Raw genomic sequence first — 27,548 nt, 5'->3', positions numbered from 1 at the left:
GTGGAATAAAGGAAGATTTTCATTAGCTGATGAGACAACCTGGAAAATGGGGTACTACAGATCCCCTTTGGTGGTCATGTGAACCTTGCTCCTCTAGCTCCCCTGGCCAGGCAAATGGCCAAATCTTAGAAAAGATTTTAATTGCTCCACCAAAACCTCTATTTTTATTTAAGTCCCGATTAACAAATGTTAAACAAGCTTGCTGCTATCAAAGCCGCAGGAGATGTGAGACATCACTGACATTTTTCCACCCCCTGCTTTGCTCTCCCCCATCCTCACCTGACTGACCTCGGAGAGCGCTGCCACGCCGGGAGCACCCGCACCCCCAGCTCTCCTCAGGGATGGCACCGCGCCTGCCAGGACACCGCCGCCTCCTCCTCCTCCTCCTCCCTGGGCTGGACACTGCCCAAAGAGCTCCTGCATTTCTGCAGCCAAGATCACCTCCTCCTGCAGGCCCAACCGTGTTTTGTGCATCTGAGGTATTTCAGAATACGGGAAAAAGGTGCCAGAGGTTAATGAGCCGCCCTTCTCTTAGCTCCCACGGCTCCCTCTGCTGAGGGACCACCATTCAAAGCAGACTTCTCACACCGAATGAATTTTTCATAAGTTAATTGTCTCCGTCCTTTTCATGAATTAAATTAAACTGGGAACATCAAGCATATACTGTCAGCTTTAGCTTCAGGCATCTTCACCTTTAGGTAATTTCTAACAGCAAAGGATGGCTCAAAACATGTGGCTGTTAACACCTTTGAAATCAAATCAACAAATAAGGAAAAAACAAAGGTAACCCTTATTCATACAGAATGCTTCATCTTGTACCATTTATCAAGGAAGACGGACAAGAATGATACCATTGTTCATTTTCATATCAATTGGCAGAAATTATCTTTATTAGAAAAATGAATTTTTCATATATTTACAATTTTTACATCATGTTATACTTGGCACATGTGTTTTCCTCAAATAGTTATATACATTTCGGTACACACAGACATTCGAGTCCCCCATTCCCTTAATGTTTTTCTACATATTTAACAAAAATGAAGAACACAATACAATTTGTAAGACAACCATAATAATTATATATTTCTCTATCGTAAAAAGTTTGAAGCAAACATTTTTTTTATTTTTTTTATTTTTTTAAGATATGTTTCAAAATATTTATACAGTATTAGCACTCAGTCATGCACTGGGTTAAAATATGGTCGGGGTGAACTGCTGTGAGACGGGATGCGTGATGCGGGAGAGAAGCGTGTGACTCCCAGCTCCTTCAAGCTGCAACGTGTGCTGTTGGGTAGATCCCACCACCACCAGGATTTCAAAAGCAGGGACAAGGGGGTGCAGGGGCAGCCGGGTGTATGCGTATCTCTGCAACACAACAGTCAAAACTGTGTGTGTACACACCCTTGTGTGTTAAAACTCATTTCAGTTCACTAAACCTATCCAATAAAACAAGCAGTAATTGGAATGTCATAACTGGGTTTTAATTATTCTCTTTTTTCCCCAAACCTTTTCTTTTGAAGAATGCATTAGACTATGAATCGTATAATGAAATTCTGGATTCCCTTAAACATTAATTTATTTCATGCTTGATTCCAATTCACCAATATTCTTTTATTTCTACTCTAACATCCTGATTTATTTCCCCAGGTGCTGAGAGGTCTTCAAACCTCTACTATTCTTTGCTATCAATTGGAAATTTATTACTTACCCTTTGGTTTGAAATATGACACTCTTGAGAGTGTTACAGTAAATTGCACTAGTAAATAACAGAAGTGATAGGCTCTTTAATTTACTGTGTATGGAATCAAACGGTTCTAAGATTTCTGGTAAGATGCTATTTATGGAATGCAAATTTCTTCTACTGCAATGTAGATTAGTGCTCCGTGTAACCAGTACAAATTAGTACCCTTGGAGTTTTTTCCCCCCTTCAGAACAAGAATACTTTTGCAACTGTACTAATAACTAATTTACTTTCTGAGCAAAATCCTAAATTAATAGTGTGAATTCCTACTTTCTCGAGATACAAATGAAACTAAATTAGTCTCAGGATGATGACTGAAGATCCAACACTAATTTTGAGTTACATCTCATTTGTCAGAGTTCAACTGCAAATAACTTCTAATCAAACTCAAAATAGCAATACATTACTTGAAACTGTTAAGAAATAGTTGTAAAATCTTTGTCACAATGCTGAATTTTTGTCTTGCCCCTCATTCTCCCCCAAAACTTTATACATATACATATATATAAAGCTTATATATAGCTTATATATGTACATGTATGTATACAAAGACTAATCAGTACAACACATTAAATTTACATTATTCAAGTAAACAGGTAAAAATGTTTTTAAAAGTGTAATTTGAGATTCTAAAATATTTCTGGTGGTTTTTGTTTAGCAGCACAGAAATATTCGTGTTTCATCTAAGCCAGCAAAAATCATTAAACAGGATGAAAGGAAGCACAAAATGCCCTTTAGGCTTTGTGTAAATTTGAATCTGATGAATTAAAATTATTAACTCACAGGTGAAGCGCTTCTGAGAGAACCTGATATGTATGGATGCAAATTTTGCATAAAAATAGTATACTTAGTTAAGAATCAGGTAGGAGTTTGCCTAACACATTAATGAATTCTGTTTGAACCTTCTGGTTTCAACAGGGAAGACACAAGATATACTGTGCATGTGCACGTGGGTGTGAGGTGTGAAGACAGAGAGATCAAGCTGTTCTTCATCAGTGCAAAATGGACGTTCTGAAATGAGTAAGACTATATCAAAATATTATAGCTGATATGAAGTATAAACTGTAAACAGTTCTTATTAAAAATTGCACTAGTTACCTTCCTACCTGCACACAATTTTACATGATGCAACTTTCATACCTTTGCAACATGAGGTTTAGTTTTGTTTTTTTTTTTTAATTCTGAGCATGAGCTGCTCTCTCTAAGGATCTGCTCTCTCATCACTTAGACCTCCCTATTTAAGTCAAAAGGTATTTCACCCAAGTTTGGAATCCAGACTTAGGCCAGGTAAAAATGAGCTAACCAAAAATCTTCTTCTTGCAGATGAAGGACTTGGAACCAAGTTCTTCTTGTAACAAAGTGTAGACAAAATTTGACCCTACAGAATTTTCTGTTTCTGGGTTAAGGTAGAAAATTTAATAACTACCCAACTCTCCCTTTGAACAAAAACTTGGTAATTACTTCAAAACAAATGATTTCAAGGTATTTTTTGTCATAAGTTTTGGTTAGAGCACTGTAAATTTAGAAAAGAAGCCGAATACCACAATCATCTCTTGGTCAAAATCTCCCCGTCACCAGTTACAGAAAGCTCGAAAGCCTGTGCACTGAGAAAAGTGATCCTGACTTAAACACCGCTGCTAAACACTGCCTCTGTGTGCAAAACTGGTTTTGAAAACTGCACAGTCTGCATGGAAGCACATACGGGTGGCCACTGGTGCACACACCAGCTGATCTTTCCTGGAAAGTTTTGCTTTTTAGGTATCCTTCCTCAGCTACCTTAAGCAACATGCTTAATGACCAGATGATCTCATAAACTGACACAGAATTTTAAAGTCAGTCACCAGGCCAACAGACCCTCTCTGGCCAAGAATCTTCAAAACAGTATGAGAAGACATCCTTTTCCTATGGCTCTGTTATTTATAGTGAGTATCATTTCCAGCTCTTTCGGACAGGAACTCTCCTCTGACATGTTTTCATGTGTCCTAGCACAATGCAGTCCAGATCCCAGCAAGTCCTTTAGCCTCTGTAATAGGTATCAAACACTACAACAAATGCTGCTAGAGGCTCTGTGGATCTAGGAGGTTTGGAAAAGAGAGAAGAGAATCATTTAAAATAAAGCACTGCTGAAATGTGTCCCACGGCTTTGGGAGATTGCTCACACATGACTAGGTTGGAAAGTGTATGCACGCACATGTGTGTATACTGTATATATATTTAGGTTAACAAGTTTAAACTATTAATAAAGAGCTTCTTATAGTATTTGGTAATTAAAATATCAGGCTTGTATCATTCAAAATAGTGCAACCTACATAGCAATATACAGGAAAATTACACACATTTTTTTCCTATTACCATTAATATGCTTGTGCATATCAAGATGACAGGATACCCTTTTCCATAGGATTAACCTTTTGCATATTTAATTGTATTCTTTGGCCCATTTTCCGGTGAAACCTCGTATGACAACGTAAAGACTTTGGCTTTAAAAAAAAGAAAGCTCCCTTTTTTTTTTTTTTTTTTTTTTCCAGTGACTTTCAGAAACTTAAGTAGAATTCAAATCACTTTAGTTAAAAATTATCATTTCCTCCAGAAACCACACACCCCGCAGCCTGTCACAGACCACCCACTAGTGTAGATAACTGTGAACCTCCAATTTAATTTTTTTTTTTTTTTCACTTTTGAAGATCATCTACACTTCAAATGTTGCACAACACATCCTCCAAAATTCTTCTCGACTCCTCTAATCTTGTCCCAACAGTGAACAAGCAAGGTCTCCTTCCCCAACAGCACGGGAAGGCACGGCCACCTCGTGAGGGCCTTTGACTACATCACTGAGTCCAAATACAGGGTTTGCAATGTGAAACAGAAGCCAAAATATATTCCCAAAAGGTTTTTGCCATTAAATACCATTATTAAAAGGGCTCAATAAAAAAAATTATCAGACTAAACAATCCTGTAGTAATGATGTAACACAAATCCCTTCAAAACAGCTACTCTTACGTACTGCAATGCACAAAACAAATTTAAAAATGTATTCTCATAATGCATTTGCTGAGAAAAACAGATCATTTCTTCTAATAGTACTAGAAGTGCAAAACAAGACATTCTCCATTAAAATTTCATGTCACTGTAAATATTACCATTTGCCACATTAAAGCTTAGTACCATTTATGAGAAGTGAGGAAACCTTCATCAATTCCCAAGCAAAGTATCATCTCACTTGGAACTTTACAGTGCACTGAATAAGTATCACAATATTTATTGGTATTTATTTTCACAGTTTTCTAACGTGCACATAGAAATATAATTTTTGAAATATATTAGTAAAAACAAATACTAATACAAAAGGGAAAGGACAAAACATCTAGGAGTATAACTGCTTATCACCACTACTTTTTAAGAGTTGGAGAGTCAAAACCATATCTCTCTTAAATATGTAATACTATATTTAGTGTGGTTATCTACTAATAAAGGTATTGCATGACAATGTTACAGCATGTTTATATTCTCTACTAACTTAGCATTGTTTTCAATACAGGTAAAGAATTAAGCAAAAGGAGTAAAAAGTGTCATTTAAGTGCTAAACAACAAAAACCTGGTAACTAGTGAGGTAACTTAATTTTACTTATATTATTTCTGGTTCTTAAATCATAGATATGACAAAATCATCACAAAATCAGCAGTGGATTCTTACAGTTGTTAGACTGGCATTCATTTAAAAAACCTGGTTTCAACCACAGCAGATATATTCTGCAGTATGTAACAAAAAAGCTCATGAACCTGCAAGAAGAACGAGGGTGCATTTTCACTGCATTGCAGGGCGATGCACGCTTGTAATCCTGACTTCCAAAGTTGCAGGACATTGGAAGAGCACATATTTTTAGAGAGCGTACTCTGTACACAGGTCGGGTGAAGCAGGGCAAAGAAAAGTTAAAAGCTTGACAGGTGAAATAAATGAGGAGCTTATTTACAAAGAGTGCAGTAACCCTCCCCAGCAGAGAAGAGAGAAGCAAGGCAGGATTTCTGCTCCCATTTAACAGGGCAACAGACACCAGCGAGCACAAACAACCACCTCTCCATCCCACAGACATCACTGCGACACTGTAATGAAGGTGAAACATGGGATTAATTTGACAATGAAAGCTGAGCATCAACAAGAATTTTACACTATGTACAGTATGCGCACACCAGACAGAAAAGTCTGCATGATCAGAGTGATGCAAGAGGGGTGACAGTCTTGAGGATACCCCCATTTAACCACAGCTTCACAGGGAACTCCAGCCAGAGCAGGTTGAGCCTTTCCTCTATCACACCATAGCCCTGTCTGTACTTGCATGCACGTCCGCAGATACATATACGGCTGTGATTAAACTCCACTCCCTCCTAGTGACAGCAAATATTAACATGTTGCTAATACATTTAAATAAGACAGTACAGGTGAGTTTGGGCAGGGAAATTACTCATATCGTAGATCACACTTTTAAAAGCCTTTATGCTCTTTCAGAAGTTCCTTCAGCACTGTTACATTTTGAAGGCTCAGCTCTCAATAGAAGGACGTTTAGATTGAAAAAATAACATTGGTAAAACAATTTATCACTGGAAAACCGCTTTTATGTTGCAAACCAGATTGCCCTCCAACAGGAAAGATTGCTACTTTAAAAGGACTTTTGAGCTAAGATAGGACTAGAGCTGGGAAAGGAAGAGTTTAGCAAGGGATGGCTGACACTCCATTTTGAAAGAAGCACACGGTGCGATGATTAACACGTAACACAATCTAGCCAAGCCACAGGATAGTTACTGTTCTATATAAACTGAGAGAATTTTGCCATAAAAGGTTTGTTTTCACTAGGTTTTATATATCAAACATCTTAAAAGCAATGTAAAACAACAAAAAGATTCACCTCTTGAATTCTTCCTAAATCCAAGCTGACTCTTAGACCCTTAGATTCGTACCAAAACTCCTGTTCTATATTGATGAATCCAGCAAGGGAAGGAATAGTACCAAAATCTTCCCCAAGACTAAGATGCATATGCTACACTGCAGAAATGGGAAAACAGCAAGTTATTCTACTAGGAATAGATTCTGACACTTTTATTTCATGCTGGATAGTCGTGTGGAATAAAGAAAACAATGATACCGCCTAGGCTGCGAGTACTGCAGAACCCACAAACCCAGGTGCTACTTCAGCAACTACTTGCATAAGCACAAGAACTTATATGCACCCGCAAGGTTTACCTTGGTACTCACTTGCAGATTTAACTAGCAGAGTTTTGAGGCTGGGGATAAATGGACCATTACTTTCCTAAGCCCGCCTAACTGAGGTGTCTAAGTTAGGAGCCTATGCTTTCTAAAAAGTGAACAGAGAGGTAAAATCTTTCAGGACACATCACACACACAACTGCTCCCAAGCCTCTAGTGCTCTGAAGAACCTTCCAGAAGGAGCTTTCTCTCTCTCTCTCTCTCTCCCCACTGGCAACAGAAGGAGCTGAGCCTTCCAGCACAGAAACCCAAAGCTACACACGCTTCCTTCAAAACAATGTCAAAAGATTTCATCAGGAAAAAAAAAAAACAACCCACTCCTGACTTCCCTTGTGAGCCTTCCTTCACGTCCTAAGCGTTCCTGAAAGATCACAGAGAAAGAGACATGTATTTATGAGATGCTGCCAAAACACGGTGAGCTGGCGGTGATTTCATTTCTGTTTGTCCACAGCACTTTTTCTCCTAACCAAGCTTCTTAGATAGCAGAATAATGAATTCTGAGCAAAACCTGCAAAACATTAAATGAAATTTTCCAGAAATACAAAAACTCTTAATGTTCCTTAGTTTTATCTTATATATTAAAATATCTTATTTCCATGCGTTTAAGTCAGTGGGTGACTACACTGCTCTAAGAAACACAAGCAGAACACAAAATTCATTTCAAAGTAAAAAGGAAAATTTACTGTGGTGAAAAGGGAAAGACAAAAACATGAAGAAATTCTACAATGTCTTTAAAAGAGGAAAAAAGCAAGAGGCAGGTATGTCTATGTAGCTGTTTTTACCTCCATGTACCTACTCCATTCCTCAGCAATTCAATATCCTGCCTCCATAAAAGTTGTCGTCCAGGAGCAGTGTAACACTACAGGACATGCTACCAAGAATGGCCCATATCATTTACAGCCTGATTCAGTTCCAGCTGGAGTCACAGGAAATCTTGGTGATAGGAATGACCAACAAACTGCTAGAGCTGTAATCAGGAAAATGTAACAAGTCACCAGCACCATCCAGAAAGGTACAGAAAGGATGGCCACTTATGCAGGAAGATTCTTTTCTCCTCTTCAAGAATAGCAGCAGCTGGAGTGAGAGAGAGGGAAATACAGAAAGTCTTGATCTCAGTTTAATTGAAAGTCAGTGCAAATATATCAACAAAGCTCAGGCAATAATCCGAATTCCACGCGCTCTACGGCTGAGCCTCACAAGCTGTGGCTTGTGGCTGTACTGTTGAAGATTTTTCTTCAACTTCTCAGCTTCTTCTTCTTTACACATATACATCTGCAACCACACCAGCTACTCGCCTACGACCCTACACTTTAACCTCTTCTTCCCCCTTTATTCACTCATTATATACCAAGATCAAAACAACAAATGCATGCAGATTCTTATTCCCTCTACTTTCAGTATCTGGTTTGTTTGGGGTTTTTTTCTTCCTTAAGGCAGCATCTTTTATTTCCATGTGAACAACTGCTGTGCAACATTATCAATTCCTCCCTCCGTCTCTTTAATTTGTTTTGGTTTAGGGGAGGTGGTTGTATTGCATATTTGCAGTTAATAATAATAAATCTCTACAGTCACCAGAAATCTGCTCAAATCAGAAAAAGCAAACACTGCAATATATTTCTTTGTAGCTAATTTGCTTGTACATTTCACAGAAGGATAAATCCACCTGGGTTTAGGATGTTTACGTTTGAATCTCAACAGATTACTTAGAAAATGTCATAAATGGGAATTTTTCTTTCCCACAACTTCACATACGGTACTTAAATATATATTGAATTATGTGTGTCTAGTTAGATATAGATGATACAAAAGACTTGGAGTGATCAGCGAATATTTTGAGAGCTTTAAGACGATGCAAAAGAGAAGAGCCACTGCTGAGTTTTATGATTCACTTGGTAAAATTCTCAGTGACTTGCATGGTATTTTTGATATCAAAACTGTCAGTATGATATCACAGCACTGTGATATAAGCAAATACCATATCTGCTGAAACATAACAGATAGTGCAAAATACTTAATATTTTAATCCACTAAGATTTGGATTGGAAATTAAAATTTGCCTGAAATATTTTTATTAAACTCATTACAACAATATTCATGCCTTTAGTCCATTTGCCTTCCTGTGGACCTAAGACAAACTGTATACCTATGTCTTTGGGAAAAGGTTTTAGCTCATAAAAAGTAGTGTTCATCCCACAAACACCCTGGCCCTGCATAGCTCGTACAACTATTCCTAAGAAATGTGAAACTCTCTAAGGGCAGCTAAGGATCTTCTGTTTAGAAAAACCACATCCAGTGAGGAACCAGAAAGCATACCATGAGAATCAGGGCCAATAACTGTGACCAAATGTTGAATAAAGAATACTCAAAACGTATTTGCTTTGGACGGTGTATAGCTACCCATAGATATGCTTTCTGAACATACTTATGGTAAAGTATACCGAGATTTTTGAAATCTGGGAAGGGACTCAGAAGCCCAAATCTCATTACATTTCATCCCTTCAAAAATATTGTCCTTCACCATCATGGTAAATGTATAAATACATTTGTAAATACCAAGAACTTGTCCTGGACTGTTTGGTAATTAAGTCAGCTTAAATCTGTTTAATTAAAAAAAAAAGTAAACAAAATTCAAGAAGCTGTATTTTGTCTATCCCTATACATCTTTTCTGTTATCTCCCATCTTCAGTATGCTACTCCAAATTAAACAACTTGCATACTGTACCTCTGGCATGCAGATACTACAATTACACCTGACAGGCATGATGCTGTTGAAAAGAGTTTCAGTTTAGAGAAAAGTTGGGGTAATATTCCCATTTTCCAGTTCACAGTGGTAATGGTTTCCCTGCTCAGTGTTCTTCAGTGAAATTGTAGGGAATAATGCTTGAACAATCTAAACTTGGTCTACACAAAAAAACCCTAAAGCAATTCTCAGAGTAGCAGGAGAATGGGAGAGCACCACCTGTTGAATTCTTTCAGTATTTAAATATATTAGCAATTATATTTACTTCTTTAGTTTCATTTAAATTTGTACACTCTACTCACGAAAGGCTTCCTCTCTTCTCTTCCACACTCCCTTATGGTTAAAATCTAGTGGGTTTTGGGGTTTTTTTTCAGTGAGGGTGAGGAAGGGTGTGTAGCAGATATTTTATTTGTGAAATAATCTGATTGAACTTTACTAGAAGTCAAAGTCATATAACAATGCAACCCTGTTATGTGAATATCTTTGTATACCAGTAAGTGATAATAAAGATGCTGCTCCCTAGTTATGTGTGCATATATTCAATTTATATAACAGACTTGATCGGAGAGTTTAAAAAAAATGGTCTGATGTTTGACAAATATGCACAATATTCTCGAAGGAAGTCCCTCGAGAGGTGTTAAACCTTCACTGTATATGCAAATAAATGGTATTGCACTCCTCACTGATTACACTGAACGTATGGCTGTCGGTGTTCAATACTGTATTAACAGCTTTAATACTATCAACATACAAATAATTAGATGTCACTAATATACTATGAACAAAGAACTACAGTTGGTTGGGGTTTGGCTTGGGAAGTGAAGGAACAAAAGAAATACTATACAGCCCTGAGTAATCACCAGTAAGGGGCAAATGCAAACTTACGTACACATTAGGCCTCAAGGTTACTAATAAAGTCCACAGCTCTAGAATAAGTGCCATATAGTGGTATCTAAAAATATATACTCTGGATTAGGCAGCTGTGAAATTTCTGAGAAGATGACTGCAGACTTTTCAATGAATTAGTTTGCAATGGTAAGTGCATGTGAAATATAAGAAAAGCATTTGTACATCAACATTAACCAATATCCATGGGGCTTCCTTTTGGTACACAGCAGTTCACATGTTTGGCCCTACAGCCTTGCCTTTTATTTTCTGTTAGTCTAGAGTGAACATACTAATTTTGTGCTAACACACTGTATCTTACTTATTAAGGTCCTGGGGTTTGGGGTTCTTTTAATTATTATTTGGCTTTGAAAACACTTATGAAGCTAAAATATATTTCGGAAGTCTAGCTTTCTGTTCTCTTTGAGAGTCTTGCTTTTGAAACTGTGCAAATACATTCCTAATTCTTTTTGTCTGTGTCATACTACATGCATACCGTATTGCTTATCCAGTACTAGAAAATCATTAAACATTTCTAAGGACAAAAGTACATTGAATGATAGCAACATAAATTAGAATAACCAAAATAGTAAAATCATTAGATACAAAACAGCATAGTTGCCAACATATATTGGGGCTATTTCAGCACAGCTTGCCATTTATATATAAAGCATACATAAATGGCTGGGGTTTATCCTTTTCAACAACACATATTTTAAAAGGATAGTTAAGAGCATACTAGTTTACCTATTCATGTACAAAAGTACATTGGGAAAGGGAGAGGTTTACTTATCGTTTACCATAGCAGGATACAGTTAAAGGATAAATTCTCCCTCTAAGATGGTGGCAACTATTTTTTCCCTATAGATAAAGTGTTCATGGAAAATTTAAACATCTGATTCAATGCTAAGCATTTTCTTATACACACGTCTATTGCTACAGGAATTTAAAACCCTTGAAGTTGAGTACAAGCTATTCCTATTTGCAACATAAGGCAAAACATGCTCTGAAATGTACATGTCATTATGGATCCGACCATCCCTGGAACAGTATGATGCTGTAGACTTTATGGATGACCTTAAATAATTATCATTTCTTCCTCTTGTTGGTAATGAATGTTTATAAAGATCAGCTGGACCTCGCCTAAGAGATAAGTGCTGCTCATCACGATACGAGTGCAGAAAGGGATTGTCATCCGAGTGAACAGTATACAGGGACTTGCTCCTCTTACTGTCCTCTAGAGTGTGAGTTACAAGTGAGGCCTTGTTGCTCAACAGTTTGCTTGAGGGAACACTAAACATGCTTGCATATGGACTACTTTGTAGAAATTTCTCTCTTTCTTTCAAGCTTATACTACGAGAAGGTCTTCCACTATCCATTTCCCTGGACTTATCAGCGATATTATCAACAGAATGTTGCCTGCTAATCCTCAACTTATTTTTTTTATGATATTGAAGAGCGTTATTTTGTGACCAACTATGCTGGTAGATTTCTTCAGGAAGTGATAAGTTCGTTGTATCCTGCAGCATCTGATCTTCTTCAATGTCATAGAGGTTCCCCATCCGCAAGCATGCGTCGCATTTATAGGGAGATCTGGTCGTATAGTGTCCCGCATAAGTGGGCAAATTGGAAAGACAGCTCCTGCAGTGGGTAGAATTCTGTCTGTATCTATCATTCATGTCAACTAGGGAAGTGTTTTTATCTTTTAAAGTGTAGTGTTTTGCATAAAGTTTATACTGGTCATTATTTGGAAGACTGTCTTCATTATGCAAGGGAGTCCTGTTAGCATGTTCTGCTTTCCTGTAGTTGTCATTGTGATCTTGATAAACGTCAGGAAACTCTATAGTTTCTGGAAGGACAATGTTTTCAACGTACTGCGGTGTGTCCAAGCGGAATCCTGGCTCCTTGTCACCTTCAATCGTGTAGATTTTATCCCGTGGAGAGCTCTGTTTGGTTTTCAGATATGTCAGTTCCACTTCACTACAGTCTTTTGGGTATTTTGATGCTACTGTCCTTTTTTTAAAATTGTCCTTGGTTTTGTGGTGCTTGTTGTTGTTTTCAGGTTCCATATGGCAAGTAGCTCGGCTTGAAGTCTCTGATACATCTGAATGGACAACCTCTTCAGGAAGGTATCTTTGGCTTTTCACTGAAAGCTGCCTGTTTTCATCTGACTCATTTTCTCTCTGGGAACCTTGGCTCTGACGTACAGATTCCTGACGTAAAGATTCAACAGATTTCCTCCAAAGCTGCCTGGGTCTGGAGTTCGCTTTTGCTTCTGTTGTTACTGCAACCTCTACTGTATTTGGATTGGACTCATTCAGTGTGAGAGGATGCTGGCCTTGGAAAACATAGTTGTTAAGATTGTCCTTGTGTCGATTGCCAGGAAGTGTCTGCAGTTCACTCATGTTGTCACCAAAAAAGTTGTCCTTTGTCTGAAGGGATCTGTTATCAGAAAATATCAAGTTTCCCTTATCCATGACCATGTCCATAATCAAGGAACCCCTCTGAATAAAATCAGCCGTTCTTTTGGGGGAGTTAATTCTTGAAGGATTGATATTGGTCATGTTTTTTGCTGTTCGCAGTAGTTTTAACATGTTGGTTTGGGAATTGGTCAAAGTAAAGTCAGGAGACTTCTTTTTTTCTTCAATGTGTACTCCATGAATGCAGCTGTAAATACCCTGTAATATGAGTAATATAAAACAAATTAAATCACTAGGTGTAAATTTTAAATACCTGCATTCTATTTTTAAGTAGCAATAAAAAGAAATTAACCATTGCTTATCTAATGGCTGGCAAGATTAAAAGTACATATCTATCCTTTTAGCATTTCCCTTCATCAATATGGAAGAATAATTTCTTCCATAGTGTTGGAACTGTAAAGGAGAAAAAATTGTCAGTGTTTAACTAACCAGTGGTTCACGTTGGCTTCCCTTGCTTACTCCAGAAACCAAGATGAGAAGGGACCCCAGAAGGTTCTCTAGTCTCATCACAAAACTTAGATAACCTTCAGTAACGAAAATTCTATTAACTTAAACCAGTGATTAAGTTACCCCTCGAAACAAGTCTGCAGTCAGGCTATTTTCTTGGAAGTCAAGGCACTCTTCCCTTTCACTGAAATAAAAAGGCTTCTAGCCATCATATTTTAGATTTTCTGTTTATTATCCTGGTACATATGAAAAAATCCCAGCTCTTTCTAAAGCCTGAATTTGGGTTCATCTTGAGCCCATCTTTCAACTCCAACTTCTGCAGTCACTCCTGGGAGCAAAACTGATACTTCTGACCCTGTGAACTTGTAATTCTCAGAAATTTGCCTTTGAAATAAGTAATTTTTCTCCCTCTGCATTGGTTAGGAGAATTTCACATGTAAAAGGCCAAAAGTATAAAGTTCCAATGTAAAATATGGAGGGTAAAGTGTATATGCTTTTCTAGACAATCTCCGACAGGGTAGGGCAGAGTCGTTTTAATGCAGTTCCAATACAGTCCAATTTACTCAACAGGGTAATTTCAGCATATTTTAAAGATTAGGCATTTTAGTATAATTTTCAATTCTCCTCAGCTATATAAAAAACCCTAGCAAAACCTATTACCTAATAAAAGTAGTATGTGTTCAAAAAAAGAAGACAAAAACCAACGAATTTGTCAAAAATATAGCAAGGACATACTTCCCTTAATTTACGACAAGTATCAGTCATTTGGATATGTAAATCGACTTTGGGTTAGTCATTAAAGCCTGTCTTAGTGTCTAACCAAATATAAATGATACTTGTGTTTGACTTTTTCTCATATAATTTATTCAAGTTTGCTATCAAGAAAGCTTGGAAAAATATTCCAGCATATTTTTACTACTTAAAATCCACTTGTTTAATAAATACACAAAGCTGAGAGATAATGTTTGTCATCCATTTAGTATTTATTTTGTATGGATTTTTTTGTGGAAAATCGTCCACTTCCTGCATCTGAGCAGCTCTACCATTTCTGCACCAAAATTTCCCTAAATGTATTTGTTTTCAGCATTTGATTCCTGATTATCCTGGCATATGATAATTCATAACCTGGAATAATCCAATGGAGAAAAGACTTCCCATGGAGTGCGAGTACATCCTAAGCCCATTGGCTAGAACATCACACTGATGCTCTAACACGTATTTCAAATGTCAAAGTGGGATTAAAAGGAAAGATAAAGTTTTAGGGAGGCAGCACTTTCTCTGTCTGTTGCCTGAAGGGGGAAAATGAAAGTAATACTAACCCTGCTGATTGAGAACAACAATCCCGGCCTATCTGAGCAGACTCCAGTGAAGCAGAATCTAAGTTTCCAGTAAAATAAGTGTTCCCAGACAAAGGTTATTAAACTGAGTGCCATGGCTGCTGCAAGCATGTAAAACACTCCTGCCATGTTGTCAATGTCCAGCTGGCTGCTCATGACTTCATTCTTCTCATTGTGGCAAATACCAGTCAGCCACAGGGTTTCTAGCTCTTCCATTTCCCCTAGGGAGAGCAAGGAGTAAAACCAGTTAGAATGAAAAAGTTACTGCTCACAGGATGCGAAAATCAGTTTAAAAATACAGCACACCATTTAATGCTTCATTTGTGGAGCACTTTAGTCTTACCTACCGAGGATTTGCAAATATAGCAGATTTCAACTCGCAGCACCCTAGTTTCAGACGTCCTCAGATTTCATAAATTACGTGGGAAGCTGGCTGCTCTAGAAAGCAGGATCTGTGATTTGGGTAAAACTTTCTTCTGCTTGCTATAACTAGTATCACTTGTTCCAAAGAGTAGAACTGGAGGGTTCCCATCCCAGGGGATTCCTCCACCCCATCCACAAGAGCTGCACCCAGGAGGCTCCTCCCATCCCAGTCCAAGAGGTGCCACCAGTGCTGCCCAGCTGATGAGGACTGAAGTTTGCTAGTGAAACACGCACACACCATCACTTGTGTGATTCACAAACATCAGTATTTACAGACCCCCCAAACAGCAGCCGTATCTGTGCCCAGACCCTATACACCCCTTACCCTGGCACCAGCTTGGAGCTCAGGCCTTTACAGAACTCCCCTAACAGATCACATCTGCCCCCATGCTCACAAACACCAAACAGAAAGCAAGATTACATCAAAACCAGCTAGGAACGGAGTTTAGTAAAAGGATGGGACAGGCTGCAGCAATTAGACACAGGGCTCAGTCAGACAAACATCCTGACACACAAACTTTTATGCCCCCTCTTCTCCATTTTCCTACACTTGTTTCTCCCTGATCCACTCTAACCTCTCTCTTCGGTCCTTCCCTTATACATCACAAAATAAATTTCACATTTTCTAACAACCCCTTTAAAACATGCCATAAGAAGTTCGTTCTTTCTTGCGAGACCCACGATAACCTTATTTCCCTTTTTTGGGTAAGTTGCAACATTCTGGCTGAAGCTCTCCTGATATTTCTGGTCTTTGCTATTGTCTCTAGTATTTTTTGTTGCCCAGGGTTTGATTTATTAGCGTTCTGGTCTCTTGTTTTACTTTTTATTTTGAACAGCCACTAACCAGACAACCTCACAATCCAGGTATCTACATATCCTTTATATCCACATACCCCTTCCATATCTTGACTCCAGCCTCCCAGTCCAAGATGTTTCTGCATGTTAAAAGACAGACCATCCAAAACCACAAAGGTTAAATGGCAAGTTTAAAAACTCAGCACGAGCAATAGCACCCAGGTCCAGCAGTTGGCTGCCCCTGGATGCTGCACCGGGCCATCACTGCAGCAGTCACTAGTCTCATTTTCTCTCATAGCTGGCTGCATTTCAGTAATAGGTGAACTGATTTGAAGATGCAGTTTTAAACCACTTTCTGATCTGCAAGCACTTTAAAAAGAAAAGACGTTATTTAATCAAAACTTTCAAGTTTTCTTCCCCATAATAATGTTAATTATGGCAAAGCAATGACAATTCACCAACACTGGATGTAAAATCACCCAAAGCATTAGGTCTGGAGGTTACAGTAATGTTATATTGGAAATGGAAAGCTTGACTAGCTTTACCCATACAACACATGCAGCAAGTGAGGAAAAATACTTGTATATGCTACAGTATTAACAAAATTTACTGTGTTTCATAGGCCACCTGCTTTTCTATAGAAAATAACTGTCACTTAATGCCTGAATACTTTCAGGAATACAGTATGTCCCTTTTCCTGTTTATTTTTTAAAAATGTAATTCTAACTAGCACTATCTTTCAAATGCAGTTGTTCTCCTGGCTTTCTGCCTCTCTTCAGTTTTTGTTTGCCCCAGGAGACCTGGGCGATGCAGTAACTGCAAACCCTTCTGATGTCACATACTCCCTCTCTCTCATGGTGCCCTGGACACCTCCCTCTGCTCCTTCCTGGCCCTCTGGACCACCCGGCCTTTCTTCTTATGGTCTCCTCTGGCCTTCTGCTGCTGCCACTGCCAGCCTCTTGGGCAGCAGCAGAAGAAAAATAAGTAGTACCATCACCTGCCTGAGGTGAAGCATCCCTGGCTTCTGGCTCTGGTTATGCCATATCCTTACTGCCATTAAAATATTTCATCTACTTAAAGCTGTGGAAGCAGATCTACTCTCTCCCTCTGTTGCACATTGTTAGACTCAGAATCTGTATTTTCACTGATGAGATCCGGCCTCAGATGAAGGACACTATCACTTAACAGTGGTTGTTATTGCCAACATGGACAGAGGTGTGCAAGAAATTGTAACTGTTCCTGCCAAGACTGGGTTTTATATTGCATGATATATTCATTTTCAAACGGTTAGTGTTGTTCTTACTGAGGCATTGCATGTGCATACATGTCTTTTTACACTCTTGGGGATATAGTCAGCTGAGTAATTCTATTATTATTTTAAATTACATAAACTTCACTGTTTCTAGAAAATACAGCAGGCAATACAGAGGGCCAGAAAGTACAATATTAACTGGCTTGGTGTGTTTCCCAGTTTAGGACATGGCTTCAATTTGGGGGAAGAATTCCCATGCCACAGATCCTTAATGCTTACCCAGTGATTAGGGAATACATTTTCAGTATTATAATCCCTACATCATTGAAGTAAAGATCAGAAAAAAAATGGCTAGAAGCTATATTAACGTTCCAGCTACCTTCAGGCTAGACTAGAAGATCATTGACCTGCTGTGCAAGAGCATTTTGCAGGATAGAGTGCCAGGGCACTAGGAAAGCTGCAGCCCACAGATAATTTGGATGTGTGAGTTGAAAGTGGAACACAAGACTGTGATGGAGAAATTGCTTCTCATGGAATGTGAAGGAAAATTTGAAGTAGAAAGTAAAGTACTGAAGTACTTTAGCAAAGACATTCATTTCACAAATTTGTAAGATTATTCGGTTCCTAGTTTAGCTTTTGCTTGAAGCATGAATTGAACCTCTACATCTGAAAAAGATGGTGTATCTTCTTCCTGGTGCTCCCAGCACTCAAGCTTCAAAACACCTAAGAGCATCCCCAAAGAAGTAGGTAAATCCTAATGAATCTTTAAAAGTCTTCTAATCCAGGACATAGGGACAATGAATTATTAATTGTAATGGTATAGATATTGCACATTGTTGCTACATAGATAATTGGGGTTCATTATTGCATTTCCATGTCTTAGAACATTTGGATTTCTTTTGCTCTGCTAAACCTCAGTGGACTGTTCCCCTCAACTCCCTTTCAAGTCCTCCCCAAGGTCTGTAAATAAAACTCACAGAGGCTAGAGAAGAGAAAAGAACCCAGGCCCAAAGAGAGAGCAGTATTTCTGGTTTGTGCATTAGTAGCTGAAGCTCTGACAATCAGCCCTCATTACTTCCCACAGGAAAATTCACATCTCCCAAGATTGTCAAACATCAACTCGATTTGACTGCTGTGCCCTTTTACAATTCATAACAAAATTCACAAAGGAATTTAAACCTCTTTTTTATTACCGTTTACTCTGCATTTCTTTCCCTTTGGCATGTACATCTAAAGTAACTATTGATAATCCACTAACCTTTCCAAAACATCACTACAGAAACCAACCAGGCTTGTTTTGAGACCAGATAAATGACAGTGCCCTGACAAACTACAAAGAACAAAACATCCTAGAGTCTCGCAGATCCTGCTGCTGCAATATCCCTTCCATTATATCCGACAATGACAGAAATCGCTGTTAATTAATACCCAAAAGCAATCCACAATGTTATAGATTGCAAAGCACTGTGAATCACTGGATTTTCGTATTTATGAAATGACATTATCTGAGAATGGACAGATTAGGCTGGTAATTCTGGTCTATATATATATATATCAGTTACCATTTACAGTATGTGTTTATATACATGTGTGTTTATACACACAGAAACAGGGACACAGACAAACAGTTACTAATTTAACTGTAATAACACTTCAACATAGCTGACCCTATAAAACCAGCAAAAATACCCAATCTATTTATTGCTCTTTCTGCCCATTACGTTTTACCCAAGGTATTTTTATAATATTTTTATTACGAAATCTTCAAGTACGAGGCATTTTTAACTGGGGTGTTGATTCATTCCTTACAAAAATCAGTCATTTTCAAACGTGGCCTGGAGTTGGAATTCAAAACATTGAACTTTGAGACTAGTTAAACTTTGGTTCAGAAAAAAAAAAATATTTAAAAGAATCAAGTCCTTCTGGAAGACTGTTGTTCTTTCAAATCCTTTTGGGTGAATGTGTAAGGTGATGACACCTATAGCAATATACTAGTCTTGGCGATTGAAAGGCCAATAATTTGTGATTACGAAGCACTGAAGAGTTCAGTTGTCTCTATGCGTGCATAATTCTAATTGGCAAGAGCTCCAAACATTCCATAAGAAGGACCTTGGAAATCTAAGTCAGCAACCTCAATATATATAAAAGCCAGGCTTCAGTGAACCAAGTGTTAATGGAGTTCAAGTCTGCATCTAATAGGGCGGGTCTCAAGTTACTTATAAATATTAATCAGATTTATTTATTGTTTTCACTTCAGGCACTTATCAAAAACAATGTAATGCCACAGTCATTTTCTACCTTCATCCATGCGTGGACTAGTTTAACGATTAAATGAATAGTTGCAGATTTCAGCAACAAAGTACATCATGACACCAGCACAAGATTAGAAAACGAAGAGTTCCAATATATTTGACAAAAAAAAAAATAGTGTTTATTTTCTGCTTAATACGTTCAGAGTATATTTAACCTACAAAATTCACAAATAACTGCATGATGCCTACATGAAGATATTTTTAAAATTTCTATAGCGCTGTACCATAAAAAGTCTGCCTCGTTGACAGTGGAAGAACAAGTATAAGCAAGTATTTTAAAGATCCATATTTCAAGCAGTGTTGAGCCTCTGCATTATTCACTCAAAACACAGTATGGTCTTCTCTAATAAACTGCAAAATTCTAGCACTCTCAATGACAATTCAAGACTATTTACAATATTTTTAGGTTACAGTGCAAACAGTACTTGGATCCTTTGTAAGTCTCTTGGGTTTGTTCCTATGGCTATGGTGCTCTCTGCTCTGGCTGCTGTTTGCACAGAAACATGCCAGTTAGCCATTCTGACTGAATATCCCAGAAGCGCCTTTCTTTCTACATTTTAGCGTAACATTTCTAGCATATTTCACACTTTATCATTCTGGGAAGAAGTGATAAACTGTCTACTGTATTCCCTGAACAATTTCTTCACAATAAAAACATCATTATCCAGACACAGAAAAGATACAGATCAAAGGGTAGAATCACATGCTTTTCCTCATCATAGCTCTTAGCAGTTTTTGCAGGCTGTGGTGTCATTTGTCCCTGCCACCACCCTCTCAGAGGTGAAAAGCATGCTGCCCTTTTGCAGTCTCTGCCATTGTCTCTGGAGATGCGTCCATTCTCAGCGATTCTTTTAGGGGGGTTACTGGTGTCCCCAGATTCTGTTCATTTCCTAGGCTCAGCATCTGGTAAGGGTCTGGGATCCTCCCTTGGTTCTCCGCTTTGTTCATTAAACCACCTTCCTGAAAGAGGCAGTGTCTTCCCAAGTGATGGGCCAGCCTTGAGGTACTGACAGTTAAAGCTGTCTAATTTATGGGTCATTTCACTGATGCAATTTTGTTTTCTGAGTGCTTTTTCCCCTCTATGTCTAAACGTGCATTCAGGAAGATGCACACATACTGAAAATTACATGTTATTTATAAAAAAAGAGAAATCTCAAACCCACATAACCCATCATTCTCCACATGTACTTATAGAAAAGCAGTTTGGGGGAAGATTTTTTTTTTTTGAGATGGAATAACAGTTTTTCAATACTTGTCTGATGCCTGCCTTGTGATTAGTAAAAAAAACCCAAAATCTTTCATTATCACCCAAGTATGTCCCTAGTTACAAACTTGCCAGAAATAAGCAAGCACAAAGTTTTATAATTACATCCAAAAAGAGAACAAACAGACTAGGATCACTTTCTCTGCTGCTTATTTAAAAAGCAATTAATAAAATCAACTTGCTCTCTATTCCAGGAAAAAAAACAAGACCTCTGAAGCTTGAGTGGCACCTGAGCATCTTCCCCTCTCCCTGAGGATACAAATGTGGGGAAAACAGAGAGATGTGGAGTCCAACCCTGTATCCTCCTGATGGCAAAACCAGGAGTGTGCATTGACAGTCGGTAAGTAACAAGCATCAGAAGTGCTGCATGCCTGCCTGGTAGTGCCTCCAGCCCCCAACTCCAAACCACAGGGCTTTTACCCTTCTCCTCCCCACAGCTGCTGGCTGACAAGCACCAAAGGGCACAGTCCCAGCCAGTACAGTCATGGGCTGAGCTTCATCCTGGTAGAAAAACTCCCCCCAAAATCAAACAAAGCCCGTAATTTACTTCCTTTGATCTTCACTCTTGGGAAGTAAGCCAAGCCTGGGCTGGCTTTCAGTGTGATTTGGGAATACAGCCAGATTAAGCGCAGACTCCTGACAGTCCAAAATAGCAGTCAGAAGCCTGAGACACGGCTTGGGTTTAAAAGGTGTGCGGCATTCAGTCACCTCCAGGGGAAACAACACCAGCAGAAGTTTGAACAGGGTTTGATGGACGGAACTTGAAGAAATGATAACAGAAATATGACTTTGGACCTACCTCTACACATGAAATATGCCTGTCAAGAAGCCATTGAATAAAGAAGTTACATGAGGGAAGAATAAGCAGCAAAATAAAAACAGGGATTACAGTCAAAGCACTGACTAAGTGGAAAAGGAAACAGAAATGGGCCTAGGGAAGAATTTACTATTTACTTGTGTTTAACTTGTCTACATTCTCTGCAAGAACAGCTATCCTATCAGAGGAGTAATTACATTAATTTTATCAGATGTATAATTGGAAAATCAACTTTTAAATTTTGATTCTCTTATTATCCTCCAAATAATGAAATTAAATTGCTAAATAATTTGGTTTAATATTTTTGTAAGCACTAAAGTCTATAATTCAGAGTTCTTACTTTTCTTCTTTAAAAGACAGGTGGCTTTCTGCTCTACTTTAACCATGTAGGTTAAAGCCACAGGTTCCTGGAGATAATCACTGATGGTTCACAGGCTGCCTCAGCTGCTTCCTTGGGTACTCTGGAGGGGCATTTTCATCAAGTTCTTACCTTAATTTTAACTTTTTATATTATTCTCATACATAAAGGGAGAAGAAATCTATTTTATATGTCCCTTCCAGATTAAAAAAAAAAAAAAAAGATGTTTAACAGTCCATGTGCAGAATGACAATTTCAGGGTGGTTCAGAGTATCAGCCTGTAATTGCCCCTTATCGCAAACCAAAACCTGGCACTGAGGTGCCAACAGAAGAGAAACAGCAAATGTAAAACAAATCGAGGAAAAAATAATCTAATGGGGGTTTCTCTGGCAGTAGCATTTCTAAAATGGGCTACTGCTCCCTTGAGCAAGGGTGAGAGATTGGGTTTACACAGCGAGATCCTCTGCGCAAAGCCCGTGGACCGACCCGAGCTGGGAAAGCCCCAGCGGGGAAGGTCACCCTCCTCCGGCTCCAAGACACACTGCCTTGCATGAATGAGAGCTGTCTGCTGCCTACAGAAATTAATTCTCCCCTATATTGTGTTGCTTCACACACTGCAACCATCCCTACCTAAGTGTACTCTGCATATTTTGCAGGAGCATGCCTGGGACAAGTAAGGAAAGGATGCTCTGTCCAAGCTGAGCTGCAGCCTGATGTCTTTGTTGGTTTCTTGGTCAAGTACCACAGAGCTCTTGTGTCAGCCCATCCCCTAGACTTGTATAAGGTGCAGGGCAGGGGGAGGCCACCCCGCAAGAGATCCCAGTGCATGTGACAGAGCAGAAGGTGCAAAAAGAAACAGGCTGGTACTGACGGCATAAGGGTGGTGACTCCTGCACAAAGCGCTAACCTGAGGTTCAGCCTGAGGAGCCACCATGCAAGTGAACTGATATATGCAAATTATAGATCTTGAATAAAAGGGTTAAATATATACTTTCAGATTGGTCTGATGTAGGGCATCATCTTAAAAAGATTGTGGCTGCCCTAGCAGAATCGTCTGCTTATTCAGACTGGACAAACAGTTTTCAAATTAGGAACAGACCGTTTCCTGCTTACTTTGGTGAGAACTCCCACTAAGCGATGGGGGAGGAAGGTAGCACCCCATCGCTTGGAGACCCTAAAATTAGAGGCTCTTTACCCTGAATATAGGAGTCAGAAGCCAAATGGGTTACTGTGCATCTGGTTCAATAAGCTCATCAGTTTCAATTTGACCTAGTTAAACATGCAGCATGTTTCATAGAAAAGATTATATAAAAGCGCAGCAACTTTTTGAATTCAGTCTGGATCCCCCCAAACAATCTCTCTTACTCTTGTTTTCTGAGTTATTTACCCCCATAAAAATAGCAAGAAGAACACAGATGACTGACAGCAGTAAGCTTATTGTGAGCTAATGACTGCACTCTGCATGCCCTCATTAGTTAAGGATGAATTAACAGAACTGCTAAGCACAACTTTCAATATTACAGTCCCTCTAACTCTTGTACAAACACCCTCCACTTATACACTCACACTCTCCAGTCACATTTGTTCCACCCACTGCTTAAGGAGGACACTAAATATATAAACAGAAATCACTGGGATTGTGGGTGTATTCTGCCTGAGCAGCACGCACTGAAAATATGTCCTTATAATCGCATATGTATTTCCTTCTTGGTCTTTAACAGCCAGCGTGAGTCACACTGCTACACTTCCTTATAATCTAGACAGCGATTTGGAAGGCTTATGCTAAAATATGAAAAAAAAAAATAATATAGCAATGAGCTTTCCTCTTACAGATGTAAGGGGGCAAATCTCATTTCCACAGTTACCTATTATCCATAAGGAGTGGGAAGCAATTATCCACCCAGGAAAATAATTCTTAGTGTACTAAGCCATCCCAAAAAGCACATGAAGTTTAACCAGATCTGAAAGTTATTAGGAAGAGGAGAACAGACTCTCTGTGGAAACTCAAACCAAAACTAGTTTTCTTCTTTACATCTCTGTGTCTCTAATTGCTTTTAAGGGTTAAGGGCTTAACACAGGTGCCCCTCTTTTCCTGGAGATCTCTTCTAAAACCTTCTAAGCTCAGAACCTGCAGGCAGTGCAATACATTACAAATACCTCACATGAGTAGATGCTTAACTTGGCCAGCTGGCTGATACTCTCCCACTCCTCCCCAAACTCGCTCTCTTTACCCAGCATTTTTCTGTTCCTCATTTCCATCCATTTCTGCTGTTGTGCATCTTTCACCCCTCTATTTCTGCTGCCTCCCCCATAGCTAAAGGCTCCTTACTGTCTTTATCTCCATCCCATGCACACTCTGAAACCTGCTTACTTTCTTAACCCTAAAGCAGTTTTGTCATTTGTGGTTCAATAATCTCATTTGCTCACAAATGAAACAAAAAAAAAAAAAAAAGAGAAGGGAGAAAGACAGGAAAGCGAAAGGGGAAGGGGAAGGGGAAGGGAAAAAGGGAAAAAAAAGGGAAAAAGGGAAAAAGGGAAAATGGGAAAGGGGGGAGAGAGAGAGAGACACGAAGAAACTCTTCTCACCTACTATGCACGAGCGATTCTGCTCCATATTGCAAAGACATGATGCTATAGGTTTCAGCAATGTCTTTCAAACTACTTTGCGGAATATTTTTAGAAAAGTACCGCTCTGCTTTAAATGGCACCTTGCAGCCCAAGCCAGGGGGCAACTAGCAAATACCTGGGCCTTCAGACAGCTGGCCAAAAATTCCTACTATTGGAGGCTGGAGGAGCAGGGGTGCCTTCACAAAACTGCCGTCCAGCAGTTACAGACTGGCTAAATCCCGCAGGCGGTGTGCCTGCGCGTTCACGGCACTTACCAAAGGCCAAGCTAACACAAAAAGGCAGTTGACAGCTGCCAGGGTAACGTGCTGGATTCTGGGTATGTCAGCCTGCCTAGCTGCACTTTACAGAGGTTTATAAAAGAAATCAAAGCACGTATCATGCGATTCTTCAGTGCACAGCATTTCTGTTCTGACACATTCCTGTGGCTGTGGGCGGAAGATCCAAACAAAATGATGGTGTTGCTTCTTAGCAGCCATATCATTTCAGTTGCTTTTGAACTCCTCGGTGCTTCTATTTCTCAACAGAAGATTGAGAAATAGTCTTCTGTGTCTCAGTAGAAATATTTTTATTTCTCCGCTAAAAAGCAATTAAAGTTTTGTCTTGTGACCACAGGAAGCCAAAAAAAAAGCACAACCACCACTGCACTTCAGAGAATCACACTGATCATCAACTACTTTAAACAAAACTGCAGATGCTAATCATCAACTGGAAGTTTTTGCAGATAATGAGATGCGATGTACAGATAACAAGATGTACAAAGCCAGAAATTCACTAGTAATACACTTTACTTATATCCTTTATACAAAAAGAAAGCAACTCCTAACTTCATATTAAAATGATTCAGTGTTCCAAAGCAATTAATCTTATACTAAGAAATGCCCCAGAAAAGAAGTGATGAAATATTTTGGGGATAATTCTATTTCTGAGACAACTAAGTAGCTATCCTTTAAATTCCTCAGCAACTCCTTCCCATCCTCCTTCCCTCTGTCTCTTTTCCTCTTTGTTAGAGTAACAAATTTGGAGTCTTGTAGCCTGCTTCCTTCCACTGAGATTTCAGAGTCACTTTCATAGCGTAATTGTTAATTGTCGGTATAATTTGTGCACCCAGTAGAACTATCCTCAGGCTCAGAACACTACTCATGTAAATGTATCAAGTCATCCAGTCTAAGCTTAAAGTTTTCCCTACCACAAACCTACATCCCTCTGTATTTACCTTATTTTTTTTTTCCAGTGCCAACTAGATAAAAAAGAGGGTTCAAAGCCTTTGTCTTTAATCAGAAAGAGCATCATGCTCCTGCATGAACAAGTCATTAATACTTCAACTGGATGTTTTACATTAGCAAGGAAGAGGGAAAAGGTTCCTATCCACTGTGGAAAAATTTCATTTCAATGCGTAAGTGAACCGGCTTTGATAAGCAAATGATACAGAAGAAGCAAGGAAAAATCAAATGGGAAAAATTAAATGAGAAAAATCACAGGAGAAAGACACATGAAGAGGAAATTGAAAGCTCTAAAACACATTTCAAAAGTCTGTCTTAGTACTGTGTAAATGGAAAAGAGATGAGATCATGGCTTTTTGTAGGTGCAGTCAAGTATACTTTTAAACAAATTACTTGGTCTTATCCAAATATCTAGTATCATCCAAAAGGTTCTCTCCTCTTATTAACATAACACTCATCTGAAGAAAGTGTGTTTGTTCAACTCATTAGGATTTTTTTTCTTATGGTTATGAAACTCATTAGATTTATAATCATTCATTGAAATTATTCAATACTGTGATGAATGTTCTATAACATATGCTTAATAATTCAATACTATCAGATGCTTTGCTGTTTTATGTTCTTAGAGAATAATAAATCCTGTAGAGCTTGCAATTGGCTATACATATGAAAAAAGTATTTCTGCCTTCATTTGTGTTTGTCTCTTTATTTAAACAACCTCACCCAGACTGCACCAGGAGTATCATTTTAGGATGAAACTTTCCCCCCAACCACAATTGCTTTTAGTCTAGATAACATCAAAGTGATTTTTAGTGACACAGCAAAGTGATGTTGGTCTGAACTCTGGGTTCATCCCTGCTAATTCACCAAAACAGAGTTATGTAAGTTCACAGCTGAAAAGATTACTCATCAAACTACTGGTTAGACAGAGATTACAAAATCAGGTATTGCTAGTTCCAAACAATCACTCTTTATACTTAATTTCTTGGTGTTTTGTTCAGGTTCACCCGCAATGTACTTTATAAATCAGTAGAAGAAATTTCAATTTCAGTATCATTCTTAGGAGGGTTTTTTAGTGTTTTGGGGTGTTTTTTTTCTTTTTTTCTCCCCCATTTGGTTGGTTTGTTTTTTAAATTATCACCTAGATCTGTGACACAACAAAATGAGACAAGGTAGCAAACATTTCTGGGACTAAAGGAAGCATATCTACAATGATTCCTACACATCATGTATCTCCAACTGTTATTCTCTTTAATAGCACCCACACCATTTTCTGGATGAAATTATGGATCCTTTACAAGAGAAAATGAACATTTTAGAATTCATGGGTTGTTCAGAGTACCTTCTAAAGGTACTGAAAAATACCACTGAAAAAATTCCATAAAGACATTCACAATCCCGATGGTCTGTGCATTCAAAATTTTTGCTTATCTTCTGAAGTAATATCTGAGCAAGACAAACATGGGAGCAGACATTTCATGACAAGGTTTCATTCACTTGGGTGCATCTGTATCTACTGCAATTCTATAAATTATTCATACGAAATTTTAGTACTGGGGTTTGTATACAATTCACTTGTATTATTT

General features: G+C 38.6%; 1 protein-coding gene across 5 annotated transcripts in view; it reads right to left on the bottom strand.

Moving 5' to 3' along the window:
• Positions 1-877: 877 nt before the first annotated feature.
• GRIN2A (glutamate ionotropic receptor NMDA type subunit 2A) overlaps positions 878-27,548 on the bottom strand; it is a 192,582-nt gene continuing 165,911 nt past the window's right edge. For 4 of the 5 annotated variants that reach the window (XM_074918783.1, XM_074918782.1, XM_074918785.1 and 1 more), the window contains 2 exons: positions 14,876-15,114; positions 878-13,307 (listed from right to left, as the gene is read on the bottom strand). In XM_074918783.1, coding sequence (XP_074774884.1) covers positions 11,517-13,307; positions 14,876-15,114 — 2,030 coding nt within the window. In that variant the 3' untranslated portion in view covers positions 878-11,516. The remainder of the gene's footprint in view (positions 13,308-14,875; positions 15,115-27,548) is intronic. The other variant, XM_074918787.1, reaches the window with a different exon arrangement.

The sequence above is a fragment of the Athene noctua genome, chromosome 15 (genome assembly GCF_965140245.1).
Source record: "Athene noctua chromosome 15, bAthNoc1.hap1.1, whole genome shotgun sequence".
NCBI classification, from domain to species: Eukaryota; Metazoa; Chordata; class Aves; order Strigiformes; family Strigidae; genus Athene; species Athene noctua.
The sequence above is the reverse complement of the archived record's forward strand: the minus strand, read 5'-3'. Positions and strand labels throughout refer to the sequence as shown.